Source organism: Canis lupus, chromosome 3, assembly GCF_048164855.1.
Source record: "Canis lupus baileyi chromosome 3, mCanLup2.hap1, whole genome shotgun sequence".
NCBI lineage: Eukaryota > Metazoa > Chordata > Mammalia > Carnivora > Canidae > Canis > Canis lupus.
In genome coordinates, this window is record NC_132840.1 from 69,565,544 (window position 1) to 69,593,023 (window position 27,480).

General features: G+C 48.5%; 1 protein-coding gene across 3 annotated transcripts; it reads right to left on the reverse strand.

Moving 5' to 3' along the window:
• Positions 1–41: 41 nt before the first annotated feature.
• TMPRSS5 (transmembrane serine protease 5) lies at positions 42–25,088 on the reverse strand. 3 transcript variants are annotated; one of them, XM_072822050.1, is made up of 14 exons: positions 24,798–25,088; positions 14,408–14,469; positions 10,386–10,509; positions 9,970–10,068; positions 9,340–9,462; positions 8,120–8,252; positions 7,424–7,537; positions 6,633–6,676; positions 5,777–5,939; positions 4,622–4,800; positions 2,580–2,678; positions 1,972–2,114; positions 1,570–1,722; positions 42–650 (listed from the first exon to the last, which is right to left on the reverse strand). In XM_072822050.1, exons 1-14 carry the CDS (start codon positions 24,835–24,837, stop codon positions 642–644), a joined length of 1,485 nt encoding a protein of 494 aa, XP_072678151.1. In that variant the 5' UTR covers positions 24,838–25,088; the 3' UTR covers positions 42–641. The 3 variants fall into 3 exon arrangements, with proteins under 3 accessions (XP_072678151.1, XP_072678152.1, XP_072678153.1); XM_072822051.1 differs by lacking the exons at positions 14,408–14,469; positions 24,798–25,088 and adding an exon at positions 13,121–13,498; XM_072822052.1 differs by lacking the exons at positions 9,970–10,068; positions 14,408–14,469; positions 24,798–25,088 and adding an exon at positions 13,121–13,496.
• Between the last annotated feature and the right edge of the window lie 2,392 nt (positions 25,089–27,480).

A 27,480-nucleotide genomic window follows, 5' to 3' on the forward strand; every position in this document is an offset into this window, starting at 1 on the left:
GACAGACAGAGATAGAGAGAGAATGAGAGGTGGACCGAGACTGTACATCACTTCACTTTAATAACAGTGCTCCTTAGACCAGTTCACAGAACTGTCATTTTAAAGCCAACACCCTTACCCAGCACCAACCAGAGTGCTCTTGCAGTGCCCCCCCCCCCCCACCTCAGCAGGGCCAGCCAGAGCCAGGTGAGAAGAGACAGTGGGTGAGAGGACTGAATGGGGAAGATCCTGTCTCCATGGGCTCGGCCCTGCCTTGACCCCATCTGCCCAGAAGCCACAGGGCCAGTGGCTCCTCTAGGGAGGCACCTGCCCCTGCCTGAGAGCACATAGAGAGGTGGTCCCAGGGCATCCCTGAGCATCCTCTCAAAAGATGTGCACAAGAGCTGGGGAGGGAAGAGGGCAGAAGGGCAGGCACCCAGCTGCTGCCAGCAGCCTCTTCCTCTCCGACTCCATTCCCACACCCCCCAGCTCCCCCACCTGCCCAGCCCAGCCCCACCCACTCTCCTGTTACTGAGGCTCTCTGTTGAGGAACAGGGACTCCAAATGAGGCCCAGCTCCAGGGACTGGCCCGCAGCTGGTGACTGTCTGGTGTGATAGGAGGTCCGTGCCTTCTGCATTTGAGGGTGCTGCTTCTCCTCCATCTAGTGAACCTGCCGGAGACCCAGGAAACATAAGGCTGGAGGAGCAGTAGGACTAGGGGAGGGAGCCCTGGGCTGACGGTGGAAGGAGCCAGACCTACGGCACAGCCCCATCACCTCCCAGCCCAGTAACATTCATTCTAGTAAGTCTAATAAGTCACTTCACCATTCGGAACCTTGATTGCTACTTCTATCAAATGCAGCTAAAAATATGTGCTTGAATGAGAAAGTGGGTGCATATGTCCCCCGTAAGTTCTAAACTGTATTACCAACTGACAGTGCCTGTGCCCAACCCTGCAAAAAGATGCTCTTTGTCATCACGCCCTGTATTTGTAAAGTTCTGTATATATATAAATAACACACAATCTTAGCCCTCCCGCTAAACAGAGGAAGCTGAGCGCCCTGCCCAGTGTCCCACAAGAATTAATCCCTTGCTGAACCCAAACTGTGAAATGCCTGGCTCTCTCCATAGTACAGGAAATGCGGGCACGGGCACTCATCACCGCCTTAGAAACCAGGAGAAAACACGCACACGAAAACCACGCGGACCACTTGCTAACCACTCGCTAACCAGCGTGGCACCATGCAGCTAGCTGCTCCTGGTCTTACCTCACTCACTCATCGCAGGAGCATTCCAGGCAGCTGTGGTGCTATTACCAGGAACCTGAAGCTTGCCAGGGTTAGGGATTTGCCAAAGCTATCACAGTAAATGGCAGATCTGGGCTACGAACCCAGGTCTACTCTTACTCAGTTAATACTTCAATTGATAGAAATCCAATGGATTCGGTGTTATAAGCATCACTTCCTTCTCCCACTCTAGGGAACATTCTCCAGCCCTGAGCAGAGCCCAGGTCTAAGAGGTGAAGGTCACAGTTTCTAAGGGTTGGGACCTTTACAAACTCTCCTGCCTCACCCCCACCTCCACACTCACCCTCGCCGTGTCATGGATCCAGTCCAGGAACTCAGCAACCTTGGCGTAGACACCCGGGTGATTGGGCTCCGCACAGCCACGGCCCCAGCTGACCACCCCCACCAGGTGCCATGTGTCCCCATCTGGGCACACCAGGGGTCCCCCGCTATCCCCCTGAGGCCATAGAGACACACAGAAACAGGCCATTAGTCCTCCCTGGTAGAGGGAGCAGACCCTCCATTCCCAACCCCTCCTGCTTCCAGCATGGGATCTCCACTTGCCTAGCCCCCCCTTAAATCCTTAGCACACAGTTTGACTTGCCCAGGCACCCCTCCTCCTAGAGAGGCTGCTCAGAGCAGGGGCCAAGCCACAGCAGATCCCCCCAATTCCCGCCCTCCACTTTGGTCCCCCTCACTGCCGTACCTGGCATGCATCAGCCCTCCCGTCCATGTAGCCGGCACACAGCATGCGGGGGGTGAGCGCCCCGCTATACATGCAAGAGCTGTTGCAGAGCTGGGCGTTGAGCAGAGGCACCATGGTGTCCTGAAGCGTATCTGAGTTGTGGGCTGCGGGAGGTAGACGTGGAGATGGAGGAACACAGAGCCAGGCCACGGAGCACAGGGCAAGGCCACGAAGACATGACGGCAAGAGGGAAGGTGGTTAGAGGCCCCGGAGACACAAGACCCAAAGAAGGGAGCCCAAGGTGGGAGTTGGGAAGGAGGCACGGGGCTGTCAGACCAAGAGTGAAGAGGGGGTGGAACTCACATGCACCCCCCCCACACCAAATGCTGAGGCCACAGCACTCCCAGGATGGAGGGCGGCTGTGTGAAACACCTGGCTTCAGGGGAAACTCAAGGAATGTTCTCCCAGAAAGACCCAGGCAGGGTAGACGAGGTCCCCAGAGATGAAGAGGGCTGGTACTGCCAAATGGCTGGGGAATGGAGGTGGGTAGTGGAGGTGCCTCACCTGGGGGCGAATGTCCCCCCACCCTCCCACCCCTAGGTTCCCTGGGGCCCTGGGAGCTGACTCACTGTGGCTGGGGTCCGTGTGGCCCCAGCCAGACACCCAGCAATGAGAGCCCCTTGGAAAATCTTGCTTCTCAGCTGGCAGGCACACAGCACCCACTGTGTCTGTGGAGAGGCACTCAGGCTCAGCTTCCCTTCCCTACCACCTCACCCTCAGCCTGGGGGAAGAAACAGGGCTGGCGGGTGCTCCTCACTCCCTCTCAAACCACCCTGGCTTCCAGCCTCCACCAACCAGGCCCCCACGGGGCCCGGGGGGAGGGGGGGGCAGGTTGCACACTGCACCATGTTGGCAGGGAGGTCACCATTCACAGAGGACAATGCATAAACTGCCATGTGCATGGTACCTTCTAGGCTGGGCAAGGTACACACTGCACCCCCAACCTGGGGACTGAGAAAGAGAGGGAATTCCTTCTGGGTGCTCATGCCCAGCTTCTCCTAATGAGGATTCATTTTGGATTTTCCTTAGGGTGTCTGATCCCTCTTGGGGCATTGTTTCCAAAAGCGTGTGGCAAGTACCACAGGTCGGGCCCAGACTTGTTGTTCTTGATAGCACAGAGACGTGCCATTCAATAAACACTAATTCACATGGGGAGAAAGGATGTCCTTCTCAATGCCTTCTGTCCCTCAAACTGTACCAAAGAGAAAGATTCCATCGAGTGCCCCTCTGTGGCTCGCCCAAGGCCTGTCAACCTCCACCTAACATAGAGGGGGCCGGCCTCACAGACTCGCCCAGGCGCTGCGAGTCTGCACAGGGCACCTCGCTGGGACTGGAACGCTATCTAGTTTGCATACTGTGTTTTGTTTTGTTTTGTTTTGTTTTGTTTTTAGATTTATTTAATTATTCATGAGAGACACATGGGATCACACCCTGAGTCAAAGGCAGATGCTCAACCACTGAGCCACCCAAATGCCCCTACTTTGCACATTGTATTTTTCCGGCTGTTACTTTGCTACGAGTAAGATGGGTTCTCCTAGGTAGGTAGTAACCTAGTTCCCCTTTCAAATGTACTTAAGTCAATTTAGAAATATTAACTGCTGGGATGCCTGGGTGGCTCCATGGTTGAGCGTCTGCTTTCAGCCCAGGGTGTGATCCTGGAGACCGGGGATTGCATCTTACATCAGGCTCCTTGCATGGAGCCTGCTTCTCCCTCTGCCTGTGTCTCTGCCTCTCTCTCTGTCTCATGGATAAATAAATAAAATCTTAAAAAAAAAAAAAAAAAGAAATATTAACTGCTGAGCAACAGCTCAGAGAGTACAGGTCAGTGGTGGAATCTGTGAAAGGCAGGCAGCAAGCACCCTGATCTGGGAAGCCTGAGGCTATAGGCGGTGGTGGGAGGGAGGAGCATAGAATGCACGCGAGTGTGTGCCTATGTGCACGAGTGTGTACATGTGAGAGAGTGTGCGCATGTGTACTTGGGTGATGACCACATGAGTGTGCACACGTGTGAGTGCACGTGTGTGTTTGTTGGTGAGGGTGCATGCACACGGGTGTGTCGGCGGAAGGGGAGGCGGTGCTCTTCCAGGGCAGCGGCTGTGGAGAAGCCAGACCCGGAGTCAGGACACCAGGCTCAGGAACTGTTGGCTGCGTGATCTTACAAAGAGTCACCTTCCTTGCTAAATGTCACTGCCCTTCTCTGTTTATACCTGCCTCATCTACCTGGCAGGGCTGTTATGAGGACCAGGGGGAAATAAAGCCTATTAACTGTAATGTGCCACACGGTGGCTGGGACCAGGGGCCCGCCTGGGGACAGGGGCCGAGCAGCCTATTGGTAGAGCGACAAAGAAGCTCTGCTGGGGACTTTGAGGCAGGTCCCACTTGCAGCCCAGCTCTGTAAAGGGCCACACAAGAGCTGGTGCAAGCCTAGGTCCAGGTGATGCCAAAGCTCACTGTGGTCCCCAAATGAACTGAATGTGTTAAGATTTATACCCCTGGGAGGGAACCTCAGAAATGAGCTAGCCTCCCTGCTCCCCCTGCCCTCCCCAAGGCCTGCCCCCCTCACCACAGCCGGCAGTTTGCTAGCTTGCTCGCCCCAGGGCCAGCGCCTCACCTGAGAAGTTGAGTGGTGTCCGGAGCCGCAGCAGAGCGATGTCGTAGTCATGATTCTGGGTGCTGTAGAGAGGGTGAGGGATGATCCTCTCCACCACAGCCCCCTGGTGGGGCCTGACGGCACTGTGGCTGACCAGCCCGGCATGCACCCGCCAGCTGGACAAGCGGAATAGCCTAAAACTGCACACAGGAGCCATGCTGAGCCCAGGGAAGGATGGGGCAAGAAGAGGTTGGCCTAAGTGAGGTGGCAGGTGGGGGAAGCTGGCCAGAGAAGCCATTAGCGGATGCCCCCATCACCAAGCTGGGAGCTCCGAAAACCCTGGGACTGTGACTCCCAGTGTCCCTGCAGCAGCTGGCAAGACACTGGGCATGCAGCATGTGCTTAATAAGTGTCTAGAACTGCCAGAGAAGTCAGATACTGTGGGTGATCTCAACTCCCACCCTCTGTCCTGAATAACTATCCTCCATGTTTTATAACATCAAAGAGGCTTGTGTGATAGCCTAACTGTGAGGCAGGAAAACTTCTAGGAGTCCTGTCTCTCCACTTACTACCTATGATCATGGGGAAGTCACCCCTCCTCTCCCAGCCTCGGTCTCCTCATTGTAAAATGAGGAGTGCTTTATCTGCCCTGCCTGCTGCCAAAAGAGGCCCAAAAAGATCGTTCACTCATCATTCATTCCTACGCTGCTCCAACCAGTATTTATGAGGCACTTATTATATTCCAGGACTGTTCTAGGCCATGGGGACATGGTAGTGGGAAAAAATCAACAAAGAGACTCAGTGGTAAACAAGATGGAGAGTCTCTGTTCCCATGGAGCTTCCAGTCTAAAGGGGAAGAAAGGCATTAAACAAATAATTACACGGAAGGTGATTTAATTACAGCTGTGATAAACATTAAGAAGCACAGAGTGCTGTGAATGTGAGAGCGTTTGAAAAACTTCAAAACTGAGCAAATATAAAGAACCAATCTTTGTATTAATGCAATTCATGCAGAGCTGTTCTTGGCATGGAATGGGGAGAACTTCACAATCCGAGCCTCTCAGAACGGGCATGGGGCAGCAGACAATTCGACGTGGACGTTATACAGGACATACCGACCACCAAACAGAAAAGGGCCCCCAAGGCCTCTGCTCCCCAGCGGCCCCTGAGACTTGCCTGTGCATGCAGTGTGCAGCGGTCACCACCCAGCGCGGGGCCAGCACAGAGCCCCCGCACGTGTGCCGGGAGCCCAGGGCCACACTGGCCTGCCAGGGCCAGCTCCCAGGAGCCACGGCCTGCCCGCCGACTATCCGGGAGGCCAGGGGCCTCGCCCCACACTCTGCAAACCGAGAAGCAGGAAGGAGATGGTGAGCGAGGAGGGAGGTGGGTGTCAGCATGGTCCTAACTCCGGGAGTGTGAACAGCTCTCATTTATCACTCCTGCCCCTAAGTTTGGGGGATGGGATGGTAAAAGTGCTTATGACACATCTGTCTGCCCCATCAGGGGTGACCGTGCCTGCATTGTCCATGGAGCCCCAACACCTAACAAAAAGCCTATCCCACAGAAGGAGCCAAAATGGACAGGTGGCTGGAAGAGGAGAGGTGAAGAGATGCATATATGACTGGGGGTCAGATGACAGGAGCTCCAGACTGTCCCGCATGGCTCTGAGTTTGCCAACTTCCTTTGTCTCTTGGAGGTGTTAACCAGTTAGCAGCCAATAGTAATCCCTTTGGGGCCCTCCAGATGAAAGGGGGCGGGAGCTTCCAAAGTCACAGCAGGTAGTGCCAGGAAGTGAAGCCAGGAAATCTGTCCAGATCAGTGGCTGGTGGGGGACAGGACAGAAGCTTGGACAGGGCTCTGTTTTGGGGCAGACCTGTATCTGTAAGAAGGGGACCTGCAGGCAGAGGGGCAGGTGGCCAAGGAGCTCCACCCCAGACCCAGTTGAGCCTGTCTGTGGGGCTCTCCATGCTTAGGACAGTGGGGAGACTCCTTCCGCCCACCGCCACCTTCCTGGACCCAAGATGTGACTCACCAGAGCATCTGAGGGAAACGATTAGGCCAGAAGCACAGCTGTCCCTACAAAACAGAGGTGGCAGCAGGAGGTTGGGCAAGGCCCCCCTGAGGGCATGGAGGCCATGGATAGCTGCCAGACGGAGCCCGAAGAGGCCTCTGGGGCAGCCCCCCATCTGCTTCCTGCCCCATCCACACCCCTAATCCCCTCCCCACAACAGGTCTCCAGGTCGGCAGTGCTACTCTGCTCCATCAGCCCAGGGCACCAGCAGGAGCTTGTGGCCCTTGAGGGCTGTCTTGGGCAGGGCCCTAGGTGACAAATTGAGTATTTGTAGATAGGAAATCTAGCTGTGCTTACTGAGGGCCCCTGAATAAACATGTGTTCAGGGGATGGATAAAGGAGGAATGAAGAATAGCATGCTTTGCCCCATGCCCTCCCTGGGCTTACTCTGTTCTCTATCTCCAGCCCTTTGCCTGGTTGACACATCCTTGCCCTCCTCTTCCTCCTCCTTCCTAGCAAATCTTAATCCCTGCTGGACCAAAGCCCTCTTCCCTCTCCTACTCATCTCTGGCTCCAGCAGCCCAATGCCTTGATCCTTCTAGTGGCCCAAACCCACAGGGCTCTGGCTCTCCTGGAAGAGTCCGTCCCTACTCATGTGAACAGAGTTTGTGATTTCTGACTGGGAAATGGTCCTCTATGTCCTACTTCACACAGCCAGTGTCCTCACCACCAGGCTCCCATGACAGGAAGATTTTTGCTGAACCGTCCGCCAGGGAGTAAGGGACCTCACTCAACCTCCTCAGAAGCCCTACCTGGGCTGCCACACCTCCTCCAGGAGGCCTTCCAATCTGGGAGAGAGCCACGCAAACCCCTGGGAGCTGTTGAGCTTGATGTCAGACAGGTTCACTCCCTTGTGGTGAGTGAGTCTTGGCAGAAGAGAGGAACAGAACAGGAAGAAACTGGTTTACACTGCAGCACGGGGATGCTAGAGTCATGATCAAGATGTGCATGAGATACAATCCATGCAGCAGTACAGTCACTGAACAAGACTTTGACAATGACGTCTTCTGGGATTTCTATTTGTTTTTTTTGTTTTTTTTTTTAATTTTTTTTTAATTTTTATTTATTTGTGATAGTCACAGAGAGAGAGAGAATGAGGCAGAGACACAGGCAGAGGAGAAGCAGGCTCCATGCACTGGGAGCCCGACGTGGGATTCGATCCCGGGTCTCCAGGATCGCGCCCTGGGCCAAAGGCAGGCGCCAGACCACTGCGCCACCCAGGGATCCCCTGGGATTTCTATTTGTTACAAAGCAGGGATGTTCAAAGAAGAGAAACAAGCTGGGGCACGATCGTGCCCAGAGGCCAGGAGATGGCCAGAATGACCTCTTGCCACTTCCTGATCACTTTGATGGGGACAGGCAGGTAGAGGTCTCCAACTCTCCTTCCCCACCTCCCCACCAGCCCTCCGCCCTCCCCGACCCCAAGTGGGAGCCCTGGCCCCACTTACCTGAGATGCCCGAGGTTCTGACAGATCCTCAAACCCAGGGCGGAGCTCCAGCCCTCGTAGCAGACCAGGAGCCAGTCTGGCCGTGCCCTCACCTGCACTTCCAGCAAGTCCTCAGTGTTTATCCTGAAAGATACTGAAGGCGCAGCATGAAAGTCACATCCTGCCTGCCGCAGGATGGAGGGGCAGGGTGGGCAGGGGGAGCTGGACCTGGCCATGCTGAGACTGAAGAGGCCTCAAGACAAAGCTTCTAGGTCACCCAATGTCAGGCTCCCTGTCCCCCATGGCATCAGGCTGGTTCTAAGAACAAAATAACCCCTATTTGTGCTGCATTCCAGTTTTGTGTTTTCACCAAGTGCTTTTAAACTGCTCTGTCGCTCATTGTCACAGCAACCCTGTGGGGTGAGTGTGACCGTCTTCCCATTCTGCAGAGGGAAAACTAAGGCATGGAGGGTTAAGAGACCTGCCCCAGATCACAGATCTGCATGTGATGGATCCGGGACTTCGGTCCGGGTCCTCTGGTATCAAATCTTGCGGTAATACCAATGATGGTTACCACTGAGCATATGCTTTCTCCAGGTTCTGTGCGAGGCTCCTTTCCACATTAGCTCGTATTATTCTTACAACTTTAAGTAGTAACTAGTCCTGTCTCCATTTTACAGGAAGGAAACGGAGGTCCCAAGAAGCAGTGTGCCCAAAGTCACACAGCTAGCGAAAGGCAGACTCCACGCTTATTCTAACTTCTATAACTGATTCCAGCCCCTGTCTGGGAAGATGATCTTCTGATCCTCGGTGGCTCATGTTTGGTGGGGAGAGAACAACATGAAAGGAAGGTAGGGGGTGGGCAATGTGCAGTAGGTGAGGCCCCTGCTGCCTACACGCTTGCTCCACACGTGCACCTGTTCCCCCTTCCCATCCTGCTGGCTCACTCTGCCCCAAATGACAAGTTGCCATCCCTACTCCCCACCTGGGTTCCTGGCCTGGGGTCCTGGCCCTGCCCCATTCCCCAGGTAGTGCTGAAAACTCCACATCAGAGATGGACTTTTCAAGGCTGGACCACATCACTCCCTTCCCCCAGAGGAAAAGCCACAGATGCTGGCAGTGATGTCATGGCCCTTTATTCTGATACTCTTGCCCCTGGCTGGAAGTGAGGATCCCAGAGCTGTGAAGGGGTTTGGGGCTGGGGTTGGGGGGCAGTCTGCAGGCTTGGGGCTGTGGCCTACCTGTTCTGGGGAGCAAGGGGAGCAGGGCTTCCTGACCGCTGGCCTCAGAGCAACCCAAAGGCATCTCCTCATCCTGCAAGGTCCCGGGAGTAGGCTGAGAGGCTGCTGGCCACAGATACAGCACTTCAAAGGACAAGGGTAGGAAGAGGGTCACAGAGAAGAGACTAGGAGAAGGGAGGGACTCCCACATGCAAGGGCCAAGGGACAGAACAGAACCCCTGTAACAGAGGGAGACAAAAGCAGCTGCCTGGGGACTCCTCATGAGCCACCCAGCCTTAGACGGGTCCCCACCTACCACACTGAGGAGGGGCATAACTCACTCTCTCCCTCTTGCTCTCTCTCTCTCTCTCTGACTGGGAAAGATTTCTAGAGAAAGTCTGGCTTGGGCTTCCCTGGGTTATCCATTCAAGTACCTTCCACTTCCCACTGTAGAACTAAAGCATTCTTTACACTAAGCCTAAATCCCTCCTGCAGCCTCTCCATCCCTTCTCCCCTGCTGTCAGTTCAGAGTAGGTGAGAAAGATGCTCTTGTCCTGTCTGCCTCTTATATCGGATTGTATCTTCCAACAGGCATCCCCCAGACCCAGTTCCTCAGCCCTTCCCAGAGCACTGATGGGTCCCAGCACTGACCAAGAAGCCACACGCCGACACTCGCACCAGCCAGCAGTGCCAGGGCCCCCAGCCCCACATAGCAGCGCCGCCCTGAGCACCAGCACCCCAGCAGAGAGCCTGTGGGAGAGGCCAGAGGAGTCTGTGTCCCACCCCTGCCTGCCAGCCCCCCTCTGCCCTGAGGCACTACCATGGGGCCAGTTTGCCCCACTGCACCTGCCCATCACCGCCTGCCCCATCACTCCTGAAGCCCACCGAGCCCAGTCAATCCCCAAGCTGGGAACAGAACACAAGCCGGTCTGGGATAAACAATGAGGCAGCCTCTCACCATCAGTGACTTGGAGCTGTCCCAAATGTAGGAAGATTAGGGGAATGTAAGAAGATTACCCATTCACTGTCCCCACCCTGTCATTCCCCTATAGCCCAGTCTGGCCTACAGGGTTGCTGCCGGGCCTCCGGCCTCTGCAGTGGGTCTCCTGGCTTTGCTTTGATGATCCCAGGTCCTGGGGTCTCTTCTGCATACTGAGCCTCCATGTCAGCTTGGCCATCTGGCATCAGGCTCTATGGAAATAACCATTGGTCACTCAGCAGGATCTCCACACCAAGGGGAGAAGAAAGAAAGAGAGCTTACTTCTCATCAGGAAATCAAAAAAGGCTTCCTAGAAAAAGCAGCCTGAAACAGTCCCTCATAGGTGAAATGGGCTGGACTGGACATACATGAGCTTTGGGTATTCCAGGCAGTTGAAGAGGCAAAAGCATATGGGTGGGAAAGCATAAAGCAGAGTACGTTATATGTTTGCCTGACGTTCATGTGCCATGAAGGGAAGAGTAATGGAAAATAAGATCTTGGAAGAAATATCAGACCAGCAGTTCAAAGCTAGATCTATGTGCACTTAACAGCTCTCCAAACTTCAATCTTCTCATTTCTAAAATAAGAGTGATAACCACTACTACCCAACAAGCAACCTCCCTCCTCTAGTATCTTATCTCCATTCACTTTCCAAGTCAGAGCAATCCTCCTATAATCCAAACATAAGCAAGCTAATCCCATCCTTAAAGTACCCAGTGAATCTTCATACTTTTTATGAAAAATCCAAAGTCCTGTGGCCTGGCCCACAAAATCCTCTGTGATCTCACCCTTCCTTGCCTCTCCATCGCCACCTGCCAGCATGGAACCCAAGATCATACTAATACACATGCCAGTCCTCAGGGCCTTCACGAGTTCTCACGCTAGAGACTTTGCACTGGCCTTTTACCCACGGGGCTGACTCCCACGACCCTTTAAGACCAGCTTAGATGTCACTTCTCCAAGAAGCTTTCTTCAATCTAGAAGGTACCTGTTGGGTCCCTATATTGTGCTCATTTACTTCTCTTTCTCTCTGTCCTTCCCCACTGGACTAGGCTCCCAGAGCCTAGCTCAGGGCCCACCACAAAGTGGGAATTCAGTGTGTCCACTGAATGAAAAGAAGGAAGGCAGGCAGGTGGGGAGACCACAAAAGATTATATGATCAAAAGGGTTTTATAAATTACAAAGTACAATGCAAATGCTAAGTATAACAATAATATTAATAAGAAATATGTAAAAGCTATGGATCCTTTCTTTGAGGGACTTAGGACACAGTAAAATAGATAAAACCTCTTAAAAGTTAAAATAACTCCAGGGGCACCTGGGTGGCTCTTTCAGTTAAGCATCCAACTCTTGATTTTGTCTCAGGTCATGATCTCAGGGTCATGAGACTGAGCCCCACATCAGACTCTTTCTCTTAAGATCCTTTCTCTCTCCCTCGACCCCTGTCCCCACCTCCACCCACCCATGTGTGTGCATATACTTTCTCTCTCTCTCTAAAAAAAAAGTTAAAATGACTCCCATCTCCCCTGAAGACCACAACTTACCCTGTCAACACTTACAGTTATACCCAGTGATCATAAAAACCTGAAACACTGACTCCAAGACAATGTTGGCTTACATGGGATTTCCATGTGTCACATGGAATGTTCTTGTCACATTCCTCAATCCTGTTCAATTGAACTTCATGCTCCTGCCCCTCTGGCTGGGAGAAGAAAAGGACTTTGAAGACTCATCCAGGTCAGTCACTTCTAAATCACCCTGGGAACTCCTCTATTGGGACTGTGAACACCCTTGCCAGTACAGCTCACAAGTAGGGCAGCAGCCCCAACTTTCATATGAAGCAAGACCCCACTCCTACCTCCCATCACCTACACCAGCTACAGCCCAGGATCTGTAGGGCTGGACCTCCCCCCAACAAAAGGGCTTGCTTCTCCACAGGAAACATGCAGTCTTGGCTTGCCCCTTACCATAGATACTCCTTGTGTCTAAAGATGAGCCTCAGGGGTACAAGCAATGAAACTGAAGAAACACAAGTGGGGGAGAGTGACTCAAGCACCCATAAGAAAGCAGAGAAGTGGCAACGGCATTTGGGATTTGGGTTTCTTCTCTTAGAATACAGTTTCTCTTTTTTTTTTTTTTTTTTTTTATGATAGTCACAGAGAGAGAGAGAGAGGCAGAGACACAGGCAGAGGGAGAAGCAGGCTCCATGCACTGGGAGCCCGACGTGGGATTCGATCCCGGGTCTCCAGGATCACGCCCTGGGCCAAAGGCAGGCGCCAAACCGCTGCGCCACCCAGGGTTCCCCAGTTTCTCTTGAACCGACATCCTTCTGAGCAAAGTGGCAATGCTTGGTCTAGAAAGAATTCTAGGGCATGCCCAGGATTTCCTCCTGTCTCAGTATCAAGGGAGCTTGGCTTTCAGTTCAGCTTCTGGACTAACTAGCCTCACCCCAGGAATTGCTCTACCTCAAAACCCACATGTTTGAGCTTATGCAGTAGCCTGGAACAATGGTCAATAATGCTGCAGGATCTCCTGGTCCTCTTTTTGAATAGCAGTTCAATGTAATTATGATTTGCGAAGCACTGTCTATGTGCAAAACACTTGGATAGGCCTACCGGAGATAAGAGAAAAGAAAAGTCTGTCCCTGGAGAAATAAAGAGAAAGTTGGCCACACAGGGCCCCCTCCAGGATCTAGCCCTTGCACCAGAGCTGCCAGAGGAGGCTCTTTCCACTTGCCTAAAGTCCCCAGGGTGGGGGCAGGGAGAGAGAAAGAGAGAGAAAGAGGCCAGGTCAGGGATGCCCCAGATGCATGCACGGCCTTACCATCTGGGTCAGTGGCACCGAGGTAAGCCCTCAGGGTCTGCTAGCCAGAGTTCTGCTCCTGTTCTTGGATCAGCACTGATTAAATAGCCCAGCCAGCTTGGTTGGAGGGTGAGGTTTCCCTAGTTCACATATGGGCCCCTCCCTGTATCCTCCCCTCTACACACACACACACACACACACACACACACACACGTGCCAGAGAGACAATCAATCTGCTCAGAAACCATGAATAGACCCTTGTTGCAGGAGAGGGGGCCACGGGCTGGGCTGGGCAGCCTCAGCCCCTCCCATTTGCTAACTAGAAGCTTAGAAACAGAGAGAAAGGTTACAGGGAGGAGGGGAAGCCAGCTACTGTTGCTTAGCAACCAGGTCCCTTGTGCCAAACAGTGTGCCCCATGCATGCTAGCACAATTCCCCCTTCCTGCTGACAGGACTGTATCGGAGGGACGGGTAGAGGATTTTTGGAAATGTTTCTGAGCCCTCTGGATCACATCTCATCTCTGTGTGGGTTGGCTTTCCCAGCAGTTTGGGGTTGTCATCATGTTGGAATCGGGATGATAATGAGGAATCTCTGCCATTTCTGTCCTCAGGGCTACACCTGTCACCCCCATGCTGGGGAGATGGGGCCTCTCCACCCAGCTTTCCTGGGGGCAGTTACTACGGGAACCCTCAGCGCCATCTTGCTTCAAAGCACAAGTGGCCCAGCTGAGCCCAGGGTAGGCCAAACACACCTGGGAACCACATCTCTTCAGGGAGTCGTCAGAACAAGGATGAAAAAGGCTTGTGTGGTTCCCCTCCTTCAATGCTATTCAGAGATCCCTCAGCTGGACCAGTTAAGAATATAGGCTTTAGAAGTCAGGCCTTCATCTAAGTCCCATTCTGCTTCTTCCCTTCCTTAGCCTCACCTATACAATGAGGATAATAGTACTTACCTCATAGGATTGACGTTGGATGGAAATGAATGAGATAATTGAATATAAAGCTCCCAGTCTGGCATCTAGCATAGTATCTACTCAGTAAATCTTGTCTGCTATCATTACTATTACCACTGAACCCCATCCACACAGGTTTTATTTTTGCTGTCTATTTCCCTCACACAGTCAGTCAATTCTGAGCTTATGGTAATCACACAGAGCTCCCACACTTCTAAGACAATGAAGAGACAGAGGTCAGCTATGAATCATAGAAGCAGGAGAGAACTGGTCGCTGGCGCTGAGAGAAACCCCTGGTTAGGCTCTGAGATCTCTTAAAACAAAGACCCCTCAGCTTACAAATATGCATGCTTACCTTGTGTCCAGAACGAGTTTGGGCATGGTGAATGAATAAGTCACAAGCGAGGAAACTGTAAGCTGAGAGAAGACATGGGAGCAGATATAAATAACTGTTATTAGTGAAAAGTGAAATAACAGAGGAATGAACACAGAGGTATAGGAAGATAAAAAAATAGCTGACTCCTTTGCCCAGAGGACATGGAAAAAAACTTCATAGTAGAGGAGGCATTTGAGCAGTGTTTTGAGAAATGAGAAGGCAATCATATAGAAGGGCATTTCAAATACACTACAGGTGATATCAGTGAAAATGCCAAAGACCTCTGAAAATTCTCTTCTCCATAAAAGCAAGGAGAAAACTGACAAAATAATTATCAGAATCAACTTTTTAAAAGTCTGGAAATTAACCAAAGGCTTACAGCAATGTGGAAATCTTGGTAAGAACAGTGAGCTTTGTGGCATTTTAATTTGTTGTATTCCATCACCCTCTCTCCAGCTCTGAAGTAGTCTTAGAAACTAACATCCCATAGTCACATGGAAAACTAAGGGCAGCCCCAGTAACTCAGTGGTTTAGCACTGCCTTCAGCCCAGGGCATGATCCTGGAGACCCAGGATTGAGTCCCACGTTGGGCTCCCTGCATGTAGTCTGCTTCTCCCTCTGCCTGTGTCTCTGCCTTTCTCTCTCTGTGTCTCTCATGAATAAATAAATAAAATCTTAAATAAAAAAATAAAAGGAAAACCAGCAGCCTGGCACCACAGGTAGAACAGGATGGAAGTTCCTTCAAAGTCTCATTTCCAGAGAGTTGGCATTATTTGAACTGTCTGGAAGATCCCTTTATGGAGACCATCTTACTTTGACTGGACTTTGAGCTTACCCAGTATGAACAGCTTTTTCCCTAAGATTTGTTGAAGACAATCAAAGACAGTTGTTGAATTTTATGGCTGCCTAAGACAATGGATAACGGTTGGGGCAAACAATAAGCTAATCAAAAAACCTTTAAAACCAGGGGAAAAGGTGTCCACAGAGGCTTTGAAAGGCTCTGAAATATTCCAGAGAATCTAGAAAGCAGGCTCATGCACAGGAATGGCACATACTCAGGGCTGTGTACATATTTAGGAAAGACTTCGGAAAGGTCCTAGGCTCTCATCTCTGGCTAATCTTGATATTCTGAAAAAGAAGGAAGTGAAGGCTAAGGCAGAGTTGTAAGCTTTCTGGCTGAGTGTTGAAGGCATGCCCCCAACATGCCCATAGAGTCCTTCTGCAAAGAGTGAGAGACTTCTTGGTTCTAGGCATCAAAGGCAAACCTCTGTCCAATCTTTAGCTGACCACTAAGCTAACTGAGAAGAGCCATCAGTGGCCACACATGACAAAGAATACAGGCATTACAGAATTCATTCAGAAAAGTAACTAAACAAACAGCTAAACAATAAACACTAGGGAATGGGGAGAATCTGATTTCCAGAGTTGATGTATTATATTATTTATTTATTTATTTATTTATTTATTTATTTATTTATTTTAAAGATTTTATTTATTTATTCATGATAGTCACACAGAGAGAGACAGAGAGGCAGAGACACAGGCAGAGGGAGAAGCAGGCTCCATGCAGGGAGCCCGATGTGGGATTCGATCCCGGGTCTCCAGGATCACGCCCCAGGCCAAAGGCAGGCGCCAAACTGCTGCGCCACCCAGGGATCCCTATTATATTATTTAAAACCCAGTTTTCAACAAGAAATTGTGAGGCACACACAAAAAATAAGAAAGTATGGCCCATATACAGGGGGAGAAAATGGAATCAGTAAAAGGTTCTGGTTCAAGATACTGAATACAAGGCTCCTGAATTCACTTCTTTCAAGACACACCAAATCTATGGCTACACGGAGGGCAATTCTCTCTGAAAGAGTGACTAGCTAAGTGACTCTTACAATAGGGCTAACAAGGAAATATCCACATCATAACTGGCAGGGAAGTTTGAGACACTCTTGCCATAAACTCTACTCATGGCACAGCAACATATAATCAGGAGGGAACTTAGAATTTTCAAGTTCTCCCTAAGCATTTGAAGCCCACATCTTGCACTCCAACTTTTAAGACTTCCATCTGAAGGACAGGCTCCCAAACGCCTTGTTCTGAAAGTGAATGAAACTTGCATCCATGGTATCCACTATCAGGTCTGAGCACCTTATTCACCTTATAATTCATATAAGTTTTAACACAGTGACTATAGTCTGTAACAGTGCAATATATAATTAAAATTTGCTAAGACTATACAACTTAAATGTTCTCACTAAAAAGTAAGTAAATAAATATGTGGGATACAGATATGATAATGAACTAGATGAGAGGAACCCTTTTACAATGCATATAAATATCAAATCATTAAGATGTACATCCTAATTTTACAACCATAATTTTGTTAGTCATTAAAAAAAAAAAATGTGTTTTAGATTAAGCTAGGACTGGCCTTTTTTTAGCCATCCTTCTCTGATTTGCTACCTAAGAAGGCTCTCTTCTCTTTCTCTCTCTACTCCTTCCTTCCCAGGTGAGCTAAGTACCCTGGCTGTTTCCTTGGTTTGAAGAGGATACCCACCTCTAAGGTAAGGTAGCAGAGGCCTACAGTACAAACTTTAAGAAGGCACTCACTAGTAAATGGAGTGTCAGTACTTGAATATCCTAAGAGTAATGTCTCCTTAAATTTTGTGCCCTGGGGTGCACTATCTGAAACCAACTGAAGCATGACCCCTCTGCATGAAGGTCCTGGGATCTCTATTTTTACCATGGTGACTCATATGTATCCTGACCCAACTCCCCTTTCTTCCCCCTGACAACTCGACTCCCAGAATCATGTCTACAGATAAGCTATGAATCATGAACCTTGAAAGTTTGCTTTCTCTCCTAATTCAGTCACTATTCTCAAAAACAACAAGGGCCTTTCTCACTTGTCCTTTGGACAGATCACACTGTTGTATTTCTCCTTTGTCCAAATGGAAATACCTGAGTTCAACTTATACAGAATTCTCAGAAAGTTTGTTGAAAGAATCTACCATTTATGCTGCAAGAGGTTGGAGGCCATCCAAAACCAGGTCTCCTGACATCTGGCCCGGATTTTCTCCCATTCCTATCACACATACACACCCCACAAGTCATATGTTCATAGAACAGGCAGGCTCAGAGAGAAGTTCCACCTATGGACTACTGCTCTAGCCAGTGCCTGTGGAGTTCCATCCTGCTCATAATCTTCTCTTCCTGACTGCCTACCCCACAGATTTCAGACTTGCTTAGATAGCTCTGATAATCACTCTCTCTTTCTTTCCCAGAGAAAGGAAGTTTGGTGCTCTCTGTGGAGGTTGTGAAAGCATGCGTGGGATGAGATGCAGGATCAAGATTCTGAACAGCTCTGTACATCCTTTCAGTGCAATCCCATTCCTCTCTTTAAAAGCTTCATCTTTACCAAGAACACATCTCTCACTCTCATCTAGCCTCCATCTGCTGCACAGTCCATCTGTATGTACAATATCCCCAGGTCCCCTCAAACAAGTCCCACTGCCTCCCACTGGGGTTAATTCAAGCCACCAGACTCTCTAATGCCATCCCACAGCCTAATGAGGCCCTACTATGTATCTCGTTCCCTCCAGCCCTCTGGAGAGTGGTTTTCTCAATGAAGAAATTAATGATTCCTAAGTCTAATATAAGAGAAGCTTTAACGTGTGAAAATTGGGAAAATGCGAGATCCAGTTAACTTATTCCAGACCATTACTGTGTCTTAATAGGCAGTGAAGAAACCCTGTCTGTTGCCATTTTTGCTTGCTTTGAATACAAAGAAATAGATAAAAGTGTATTTAGAATGAAAAGAATAGCTATGTGGTCTCATATGGTAATCAGTTGCTTAATCATTAGCATACTGCTTTCTGAGTACTCTCTTCTGTCTTATTCTGACCAAAATCTAAAATAGAGGATGCCTAAGTGAGTGTGGAGGGCAGCCTCTTCAGAAGGGTCCTGAAGAGGCTAGAGATGGCCCCTACTTTCTCTTCTCCCCTCACTCCCCCTTCTATCCAGCAATACCCCACTAGCAAGAAGTTTGACTCTTCCTTGGCAAATAGAAATCTTGAATATCTTGGGGTCACCTTTGCCTGCTCCCAATTCCTGGCCTTCCATCCAGTCATTCAAATTGGACATCTCACAGATCTACCTCTTCTTCTTCCAGCTCCACAGCCACCACCCTAAGCATCCACAAGCATCTTCCCCAGAATTACTGCAACAGCTGCCCAAACGATCTCCTGCTTCTTGTCTATTCCATTCTAATCAGTCTGTGTCCCTTCACTCCTTTTGAGCAAATCTAGATGTTCAACTATCAATATGGAAGGATAAAATAAGTGAAATGGACTGCCTCTTCTTTTCTACTGTGCTGCCAAAGTTACATTTTCTAGAGCAAACCTAAAAATATTAAAAAACCTTCATAGATCACCATAGCTCCCACGATAAAAGCATTGATTCATGTGCTCATTCATTCATTCAACAAGTGTTTTGCAGGTTCCTATCAAGTGCTAGGCACTTTTCTAGATTCTGGAAGTAGATCAATGAATAAGTCAGGCATAGCCCTTGCCCTCGAGGAACTTATAGGCTTTTACTGTCAAGCCAACAATAAGAATGCAATCCCTGATGGAGGAAGAACAGGGTATAAAGGGTACATCTAACTTGCACCCAGGGTATCCTTATCATGGCAGAGGGTTTTTCCCAAGTTTACCTAACATACTTTTCTAGTCTCATTGTTTTTCCTCCCCTTTAACCTCCCTCCCATAAGCCAGTCACTAGCTGTTTCCAGAATATCCCTAGAATAAACCATTGCACCTTTGTTCATGCTGTTTCCCCATTCCTGAAATGCCCTTCCTCCTTTAACTAATTAATTATTGTAGTCCATCAATCAGCCAAAATGCATTCATTGAGAATGTACTATGTGTAAGGCACTGTGCATATACTGAAGATAGCAATACTGAGCAAAACCAGACACAATTCCTGCCCTAAAGAGCTTACTATTTCATGGGAGGAGACACACATGAATCAAAGGACCACAAAAGGTACTTATAGCTCTGAAAAAGTGGTATGAGAGAGAGTTACAAGGTACTAATGGAAGCATGTAACAGAGACGTGATTGAGTCTGAAGACTCGGGAAGGATGTCTCCAAGGAAGAGATGATTCAGATGGGATCTGGGAGGGGGGGAGACTGCTCCAGGCAAAGATAACAGGCAAATTTCCCTTGGCATGAGAGTGTCTGCTGATACCAAGGGACTAAAAGAAGAGGAAGCCGAGAGCGTAAAAGAGATGATGTGTGCAGAAGCAGGAGCAGTGGGTAGACCAGATTAGGCAGAGACTTTAGAGCTAAGGTAAAGGTCGGTCATTATTCCCAGAACCATGATGATCATTTTTAAAGATTTTATTTATTTGTTTGAGAGAGAGCATGGGCAGAGGAGTAGGGAAGGATAGAGGGAGAAGCAGGCTCCCCACTGAGCAGGGAGCCCAACAAGGGGCTCCATCCTAGGACCCTGGGATCATGACCTGAGCCCAAGGCAGATGTGTAACTGACTGAGACTCCAGGCACCCCATGACTACCATTTTTAAAAAGCAGCCCAGGCACATAATCAGATTTCCACCATCCTTTAAGACCAAGTTGAATGTCCCTCTACCTCCCCCAATAGCCCTTGCACTAGTAGCTCATGAATCACATGCATGTGGGACATGGCTGAGGGCTAATTGGTGCTAAGCCCTCAAAATCAGGGACACTCTATCTTCATCTTTGTCTTTTCTGCTGCACACAGTGTCAGGCACGTGTTAGGTGCTCAGTAGAGGTTTGTTGAAGCAATCAATCAACGTGTGCAGTTGCCAGTCTGTTTTATTACCTTTCTTCCACCATCCTTTCAGTCAAGAAAGTTCTACTCACCACACCCCACCCACTCCACCTGAGTTCAGACTCCTGTGATCTCTTGCTTTCCAAACAATCTCCCTGCCTTTCTTCTCAACCCCACACAACCCATCTTCCATGTGGGTTCCTCCCTAAGCAAAGGTCAAACCAGGCCACTCTGCTCCTTATATAAACCTTCACTGACACCTCATTCCTCTCAGGGTCAAATACAAATTCTTTAGTCTAATTATTCAATGCACATCATGATCTAATCTCAAACTAATCTTTTTGGCCTCATGTTGCATTGCATCCTTTCTCCTTCTGTACCTTATATTCCAAGTATAGTCAAAGTCCTAGAATATTCCTCAAGTAGACCGCCACCCCCACTTCAACTCTTCGCTTAGCCTGTGCTCTCAGCCTAGAATGTCCTTCACTCAGTTTTCATAAGGAGAAAACTGCTCAAGATACAGCTCAACAGCCAGCCCATCACCAAACTTCTCACCTAATTCCCCAAATCCAGAATTAGTGGCTTCTTTTTGTACAGGCATACCTTGGAGATATTGCTGGTTCAGGTCTAGGCCACAGCAATAAAGCAAATATCACAATAAAATGAGTCAAATGAGTTTTTTGGTTTCCCAGTGCATATAAAAGATATGCTCACACTATACTGTAGTTCATTAAGTGTGCAATGATAGCATTATGTCTAAAAAACAATGCACATACCTTAGTTAAAAACATATTGCTTTAAAAATGCTATCAACTGAGCTTTCAGCAAGCTATAATCACTGATCACAGATCACCCTAACAAATAAAATAATAATGAAAAAATTTGAAGTATTGCAAGAATTACCAAAATGTAACACTAAAACTCTAAGTGAGCAAATGTTGTTGGAAAAATGGTGTCATAGATTTGTTTGATGTGGGGTTGCCACAAATCTTTAATTAAACAAAAAAATACAGTATCTGCAAATTACAATAAAGTGAAGTGCGATAAAGTATGTCAGGGCACCCAGGTGGCTCAGCGGTTGAGCGTCTGTCTTTGGCTCAGGGCATAATCCTAGGGTCCTGGGATCGAGTCCCACATCAGGCTCCCCACAGGGAGCTTGCTTCTCCCTCTGCCTGTCTCGGCCTCTCTGTGTGTGTCTCTCATGAATAAATAAATACAATCTTTAAAAACAAACAAATAAACAAGGTATGCCTGCAGAGATGGAGTTATTCCTAGTACTTTACCCAGGAAACAGCCCATCATCTCCTCTGCACTGTACTGTCCCTGCATCAGCCACTGTGGCAGCCATAAAAAGTGAGAAGGACAGAAAAAGCAGCTCTCTCCTCCCCACGCAGGAGCATGCATTCCCCAGAGGATAGCAAACAAGGCCTCCGTTGTTCAAATATTCAGACAAAATATTACCCAAGTTGTATTCTAGGAAATGATTTCTAAGCCTACAAAGATCTGTCCATCGTTTCTGGCTGATTTCTCAAGTTCAGAGATAAAATACGAAGTTTGTAATTCACATGCTATAAATAAAAGTACACCTGCCTCCCAAATTGCTCATTTTGTTAAGCAACCACTTTTTTTTTTTTTTTTTATTTCGTTGAAAGCCATTTATACTTTGGGAACCATTCACATTTCTACCTAAGGATTTAGGCTTGTAGAATACACAGCCGGGTCTGGACTGTGAGAAGATTTTCCCACATGGTGAGTTGGTGGTGTCACCACTGGACAAAAGGACATTATTCATCCTGCTTTAATTAAGACAAAAAGGAGTAACAAAAAATATCAGTCGTAGGGTTCATTAAAAATAACTGCAATGTCTGCTGTAGTTCAGCAATAGCCATCTGACACTTTAAGTCAATGTTTAATGACCGATAGGACTGTAAACCTTTGTGACTTAAAGAAAATAGGTCCCTCTCTCCAAGTGCCACCTTCTTGGAAATCCACATTGTTACCCACTGGTCTTTCCTTTCTTCTCCTAAGACTGGCTGTCATCCATCATCTGAAGCCCATTCAGGCCTGACTGTGCATCATGCAGTTGGGGGCACCACACTCAGTTCTCTGCCTTCTTGGCATCTGGTCCAGCTCAGCGCTCCACGTGCAGAACACAGAGACCAGTCATGACCTCAGAAATACGTCCAGATTTCTGTTGGATTGCCAACATACGCAAAATGAGAGTTTTCTTCTTTTTCACGTGGGCTTGTGTAGGGGCAGCTCCTTTGACGTTTATTCTGTCTTGGTGACCATCCTGGAAAGTCAAGGACTTCTATCTGCATTTGGCAAGTGACCACACTCAGAGGGCAGAGGAGCTCAGTGGTTTGCCCACGTTCATGCTGCTGGGCCAAGTGACTGGAGCAGGAAGAAAATCATGTGTTCTGATCCTGCTTCCAGAGCCACCCCCCACAGCCCCTTCCACCCCGTCTCCAGGGCTGCCCCGCCCCCCACAGATCTGGGAAGGCCAGTGAGAGACTGACAAGATGAGGACCCCTTGAAGGGAGAGGCAAGCCTAAGACTGGGTTGAGGTGGGGGAGACAGGGAGAGGTTTGGGGAACCATATCAGCTTGGATGGGAAGGTGGGAGGGAAGGGTGGAAGTGGTCGACAAATCCAGCATCATCAGCCCAGGAAGGTTCTGCAGGGAAGGAGATTTTCAGAAACCCTTTCTTTACATTATGGGAGAACTGATTTGATGTGTGGTAAGGTGAGGAAAGAGGGGAATGAAACTGCAGGGTCTTGCTTTTTTATTCTGGTTCCCATTTAATTTTAAAAGATACATCCAGGGGCACCAGTGTGGTTCGGTGGTTGAGTATCTGCCTTCGGCTCTGGTAGTGATCCTGGGGTCCTGGAATTGAGTCCCACTTCAGGCTCCCTGCATGGAGCCTGCTTCTCCTTCTGCCTGTGTCTCTGCCTCACTCTCTTTGTCTTTCATGAATAAATAAAATCTTTTAAAAATAAAATAAGGGATGCCTGGGTAGCTCAGCGGTTGAGCACCTGATTTTGGCCAGGGCGTGATCCTGGAGTCCTGGGATCAAGTCCCACATCAGGCTCCCTGCATGGAGCCTACTTTTCCCTCTGCCTATGTCTCTGCCTCTCTCTGTGTGTCTCTCATGAATAAATAAAATCTTAAAAAAAATAAAAATAAGAATAAAAAATAAAATAAAAGATACATCCTGGGTGGAGATCCCCAAATGCCCCTTCAGCTCTCCTCTCTTTTTCCTGCCAGAACAGGAGCAAAGTTCCTGGGGCCCGGGGCTGCATAAAGATGCCGGGAATCAGCAGTGAGCTCTGTCAGTCTCGCCTCTGTCCTCTGCCAGCCTGTGAACTGGGGTTACAAAGCAGCTGTCACAGTAACTTGACTAATTAAATTAGAGCCCACTGAATGCTTTATTGACCTGAAACTCACTCCAGTGAGCAGGCCCAGTTAAAAGGTGACTATGTTCATGGCTATGAGTTAACAGATTAAATAAAACAGACAAAGATAACGATGGGCAAGAGGAAACGTCCTGTTACTGTAAACAAAGTGTGTGAAGCACAGCTGCCAGGGTGTGTGACATGTAGATGTGTCTCGGGCATGAATTGGGGTAAATTGTGGGTTGCCCCCCCCCCCATTCAAATACCTCTGTTGAATGTGACCTTATTTAGAGAGAGAGACTTTATACAGGCAATCAAGTTTTTAAAAGGCCATTAAGATGGGCCCTAATCCAATATGACGGGTATCCTGAAAATTAGGGGAGATTTGGATAGAGACACATCAAGGGAAGATGTACAAAGAGACAAAGGCAGAAGATGGCCATCTACAAGCCAGAGAGATGACTGGAACAGATCCTGCCCTCACAGTCCTGCCAACACCTTGAGTTTGGATTTCTAGCCTTCAGAACTGAAATAAGACATTTCTGCTGTTTAAGCCACCCAGTTTCTGGCATTCTGTTATAGCACCTCTTGCCAACTAATATATCTGAAGACATATGAGAGGCAGAAAGATGCCTGGGTGAGGACTTTTCATAAGAACAATAAAAAGAGCACCAGCTCTGAACTCAAACAAACCTGGGCTGGGACCCTGACTTCCTATTACCAGCTGTGTGCCCTCAGGCAAGACACGTAACCTCTCTGTGCCTTGATTCCTCATCTGTAAAACAGGGACAATAGTATCTTCTTTGGGGCATCTGGGTGGCTCAGTGGTTGACCATCTGCCCTCGGCTCAGGGCTCAGGACGTGATCCTAGGGTCCTGGGATCAAGTCCTGAATTGGGCTCCCCGCAGGGAGCCTGCTTCACCCTCTATGTCTCTGTCTCTCTCATGAATAAATAAATAAAATCTTAAAATAATAATAATAATAATCTTCCTCAAAGGAGTGGTTTTAGAATTAAATGTGAAAACACAGTCTTTGGCTTATACAGACTCAGGTTGCACACGGCCCCTCAGCAATTAAGCACAGTTGCCCCTGTAAATTCTGACCATCCAGCAAAGACTGATGATACTGATCATGAGTCCCTTTTGTAAAATAACTACAAAGTGCACATTACCTTGATTATTACCATGCCGTCTACGGGATTCTGTGAACATTATGATGAATGCTTCCCATCTTGATTCCTTCTGCCTCACTGAATTTATTGCACACTTGCTCTTCCTCCTGTCTCTCTGACTAAAGACTTCAGCTTCCTGCTCCTTGGTCCTCCTCCTTCATTTCTCCTGCCAGACTTGGAACAGAAGGGGAGTATGCTCAGCAGCCCCCAAGGCCTCTCTCCCTCATCACTTCCCTCTCATGCTCATTTCTGGAGACAGCCATGCAGACTTTGCAAAAAAATGTTTTTGTTCCCTGCTTTAAGAAAAAAAAAAAAAGCTTGTTACTTAAATCCTCCCACTTCCACCCATAAATAATCATCATTGTAATAAAACCAAATGGAAAAAAAAATTTAAAAAAAAACAAATGTAAAACCACTTCCAGTAGTAGTAGTAGTAGTAATAATAATAATAATAACCTCAACAACCCTGTTTGTTCAGAGTAGTTGGCAAACTGGCTGTTTTGGTTAACTGCCTGCCTGTTCTATTTAAAAGTTGCCCCCCGCCAAAATAAATAAATAAAAAATAATCAATCAATCAATAATCAAAGTTGCTCAATCAAAGTTGAAGACCCGGGATCCCTGGGTGGCGCAGCGGTTTGGCGCCTGCCTTTGGCCCAGGGCGCGATCCTGGAGACCCGGGATCGAATCCCACGTCAGGCTCCCGGTGCATGGAGCCTGCTTCTCCCTCTGCCTGTGTCTCTGCCTCTCTCTCTCTCTCTGTGACTATCATAAATAAATAAAATTAAAAAAAAAAAAAAAAAAAAAAAAAAACAAAGTTGAAGACCCATTTTCAAAGAACTAGAATATAAATCACAAATGCTAAACTCCAAGTACACTTGGATGGTTTCATCTTCACCAGTCCAGGAGGTTGCAGAATTTGGCAGTGTTTCAGGGCTTCAGTTAGTGCCGAGGACTCCTGGATAACAAGAACTGAGGGTATTTTGTGTCTCTGGGTGGTATAAATCCTAAACAAACAGGCTTTTAAACATATATGCAGGGACACCTGGTGGCTCAGTGATTGAGCACCTACCTTTGGCTCAGGTCATGATCCTGGGGTCCTGGAATCAAGTCCCACATTGGGCTCCCCACAGGGAGCCTGCTTCTCCCTCTGCCTGTGTCTCTGCCTCTCTCTCTGTGTCTCTCATGAATAAATAAGCAAAATCTTAAATATATATATGAATATGAATATAAATATGTATATATATATATACACTAATATCCACTCACAGCCTAGAGAAGAAGTCCCCCTGGGACCCAAAATCAACCCTTTCCCATGTTAGAGGTCTCACGGGTTACTTAGAAGGACAGTCCAGCCCACACGGCAAAGATGTCCGTTCTCTCTGCATGTGGGCTGCAATGTCCCATATTGTGTGGGGCTGACGTGAAACCACTTCAAGGTTATCACTAAGGTTACTCTGTCCAGCTCCATATCAAGAGAGGCATTAGACACCATTTCTGCCCTCAGAGGAGTTCCAGTTTCGTTGGGGAACCACCTACATAAATAACCTCTGAACTGTATACACTGAGCTCAAAGCTCTGAACACTGGCATTAGCGGGTCTGTGATCGCTCCGCTATGTCAGGCTCTGGGCTGCGTGTTTTACATAGATTATCTCACTCAATCTTCTTAGCAGGCCCATGAGCTCTGTCACATTATTATCTCCGCTTTACAAAGGAAGATTCTGAGTCAGAGAGAATCAACAGCTTGTGCAAGGTCACAGAACTAAGGAAATGCAGACTCAGGTTACCCGGGGCAGTGTGACCCCACAGCCACCCTCTTCTGCCCTTCCTCCCTCACGAGCCCAGCCAGACCAGCTACCAAGAAGACCCATCACAGGACCAGACTGAAATCCCTGTCCGTCTTTCTTCCCTTCCCTCTTATCCCCATGCTCTCACCAACAGTTCCCACTAGTCTTTCCCAAGATAAGATGAAACAAAAAACCAGAAAACTAAAACTAGAGGTTCTCTTGGGAGCTCCTTTCTCCTACTCCACAGCAAAGTCCAAGGCAAGATATACTTCGGTGCAAATTTAAAAAGGTGTTTATTGTCTTCACTTCATGGAAGAGTAATATTGCTTTCTTAAAAAAAAAAAAAAAAGATTTTAATTATTCATGAGAGACAGAGAGAGAGGCAGAGATATAGGCAGAGGGAGAAACTGGCTTCCCACGGGGAGCCTAATACAGGATTTGATCCCAGGATCCCCGGATCATGACCTGAGTCAAAGGCAGATGCACAACCATTGAGCCACCCAGGTACCCCTAATATTGCTTTCTTAATGAGACTGTGACTTTGTCTTTAGGAAAAGAAAACTGTCTTATGGGTCTGATGGTTTTGGAATAGAGGTGAAATTTGGTGGGGTGAGGTCCAGAGCTGACGACCAAGAAAGAATTCTTGAGACGTCTATGGTGCAAAATGACTGTTTTATTAAAGTATGGAGACAGGACTCATGGGCAGATAAAGCTGCTGCCTAAGGCCTGTGGGGGGTGGCTGATTTTACACCCAGAGGCTGGGAAGGTAAGCAAAAGGGAGATTTCAAAAGGATTTTCATATGCTAACGACACCCACACGATACTGGAGGCCTTGCCATTGTCAAGTTAAAGATTGCCTTTCCCTCTAGCAAGGTATTAACATTAGAACAACAAGTTT

Bases quoted from the DNA above. Each gene is read 5' to 3' on its own strand.
- TMPRSS5 (XM_072822050.1), bottom strand. From the start codon at position 24,837: ATGTTCACAGAATCCCGTAGACGGCATGGTAATAATCAAG. The intron at 6,677-7,423 runs GTAGGGCTTCTG...TCTGTTTTGTAG, and splicing joins GAGGAGGTGTGGCAGCCCAG to GGACAGCTGTGCTTCTGGCC. The intron at 1,723-1,971 runs GTACGGCAGTGA...CTATGGCCTCAG, and splicing joins GGAGGGCTGATGCATGCCAG to GGGGATAGCGGGGGACCCCT.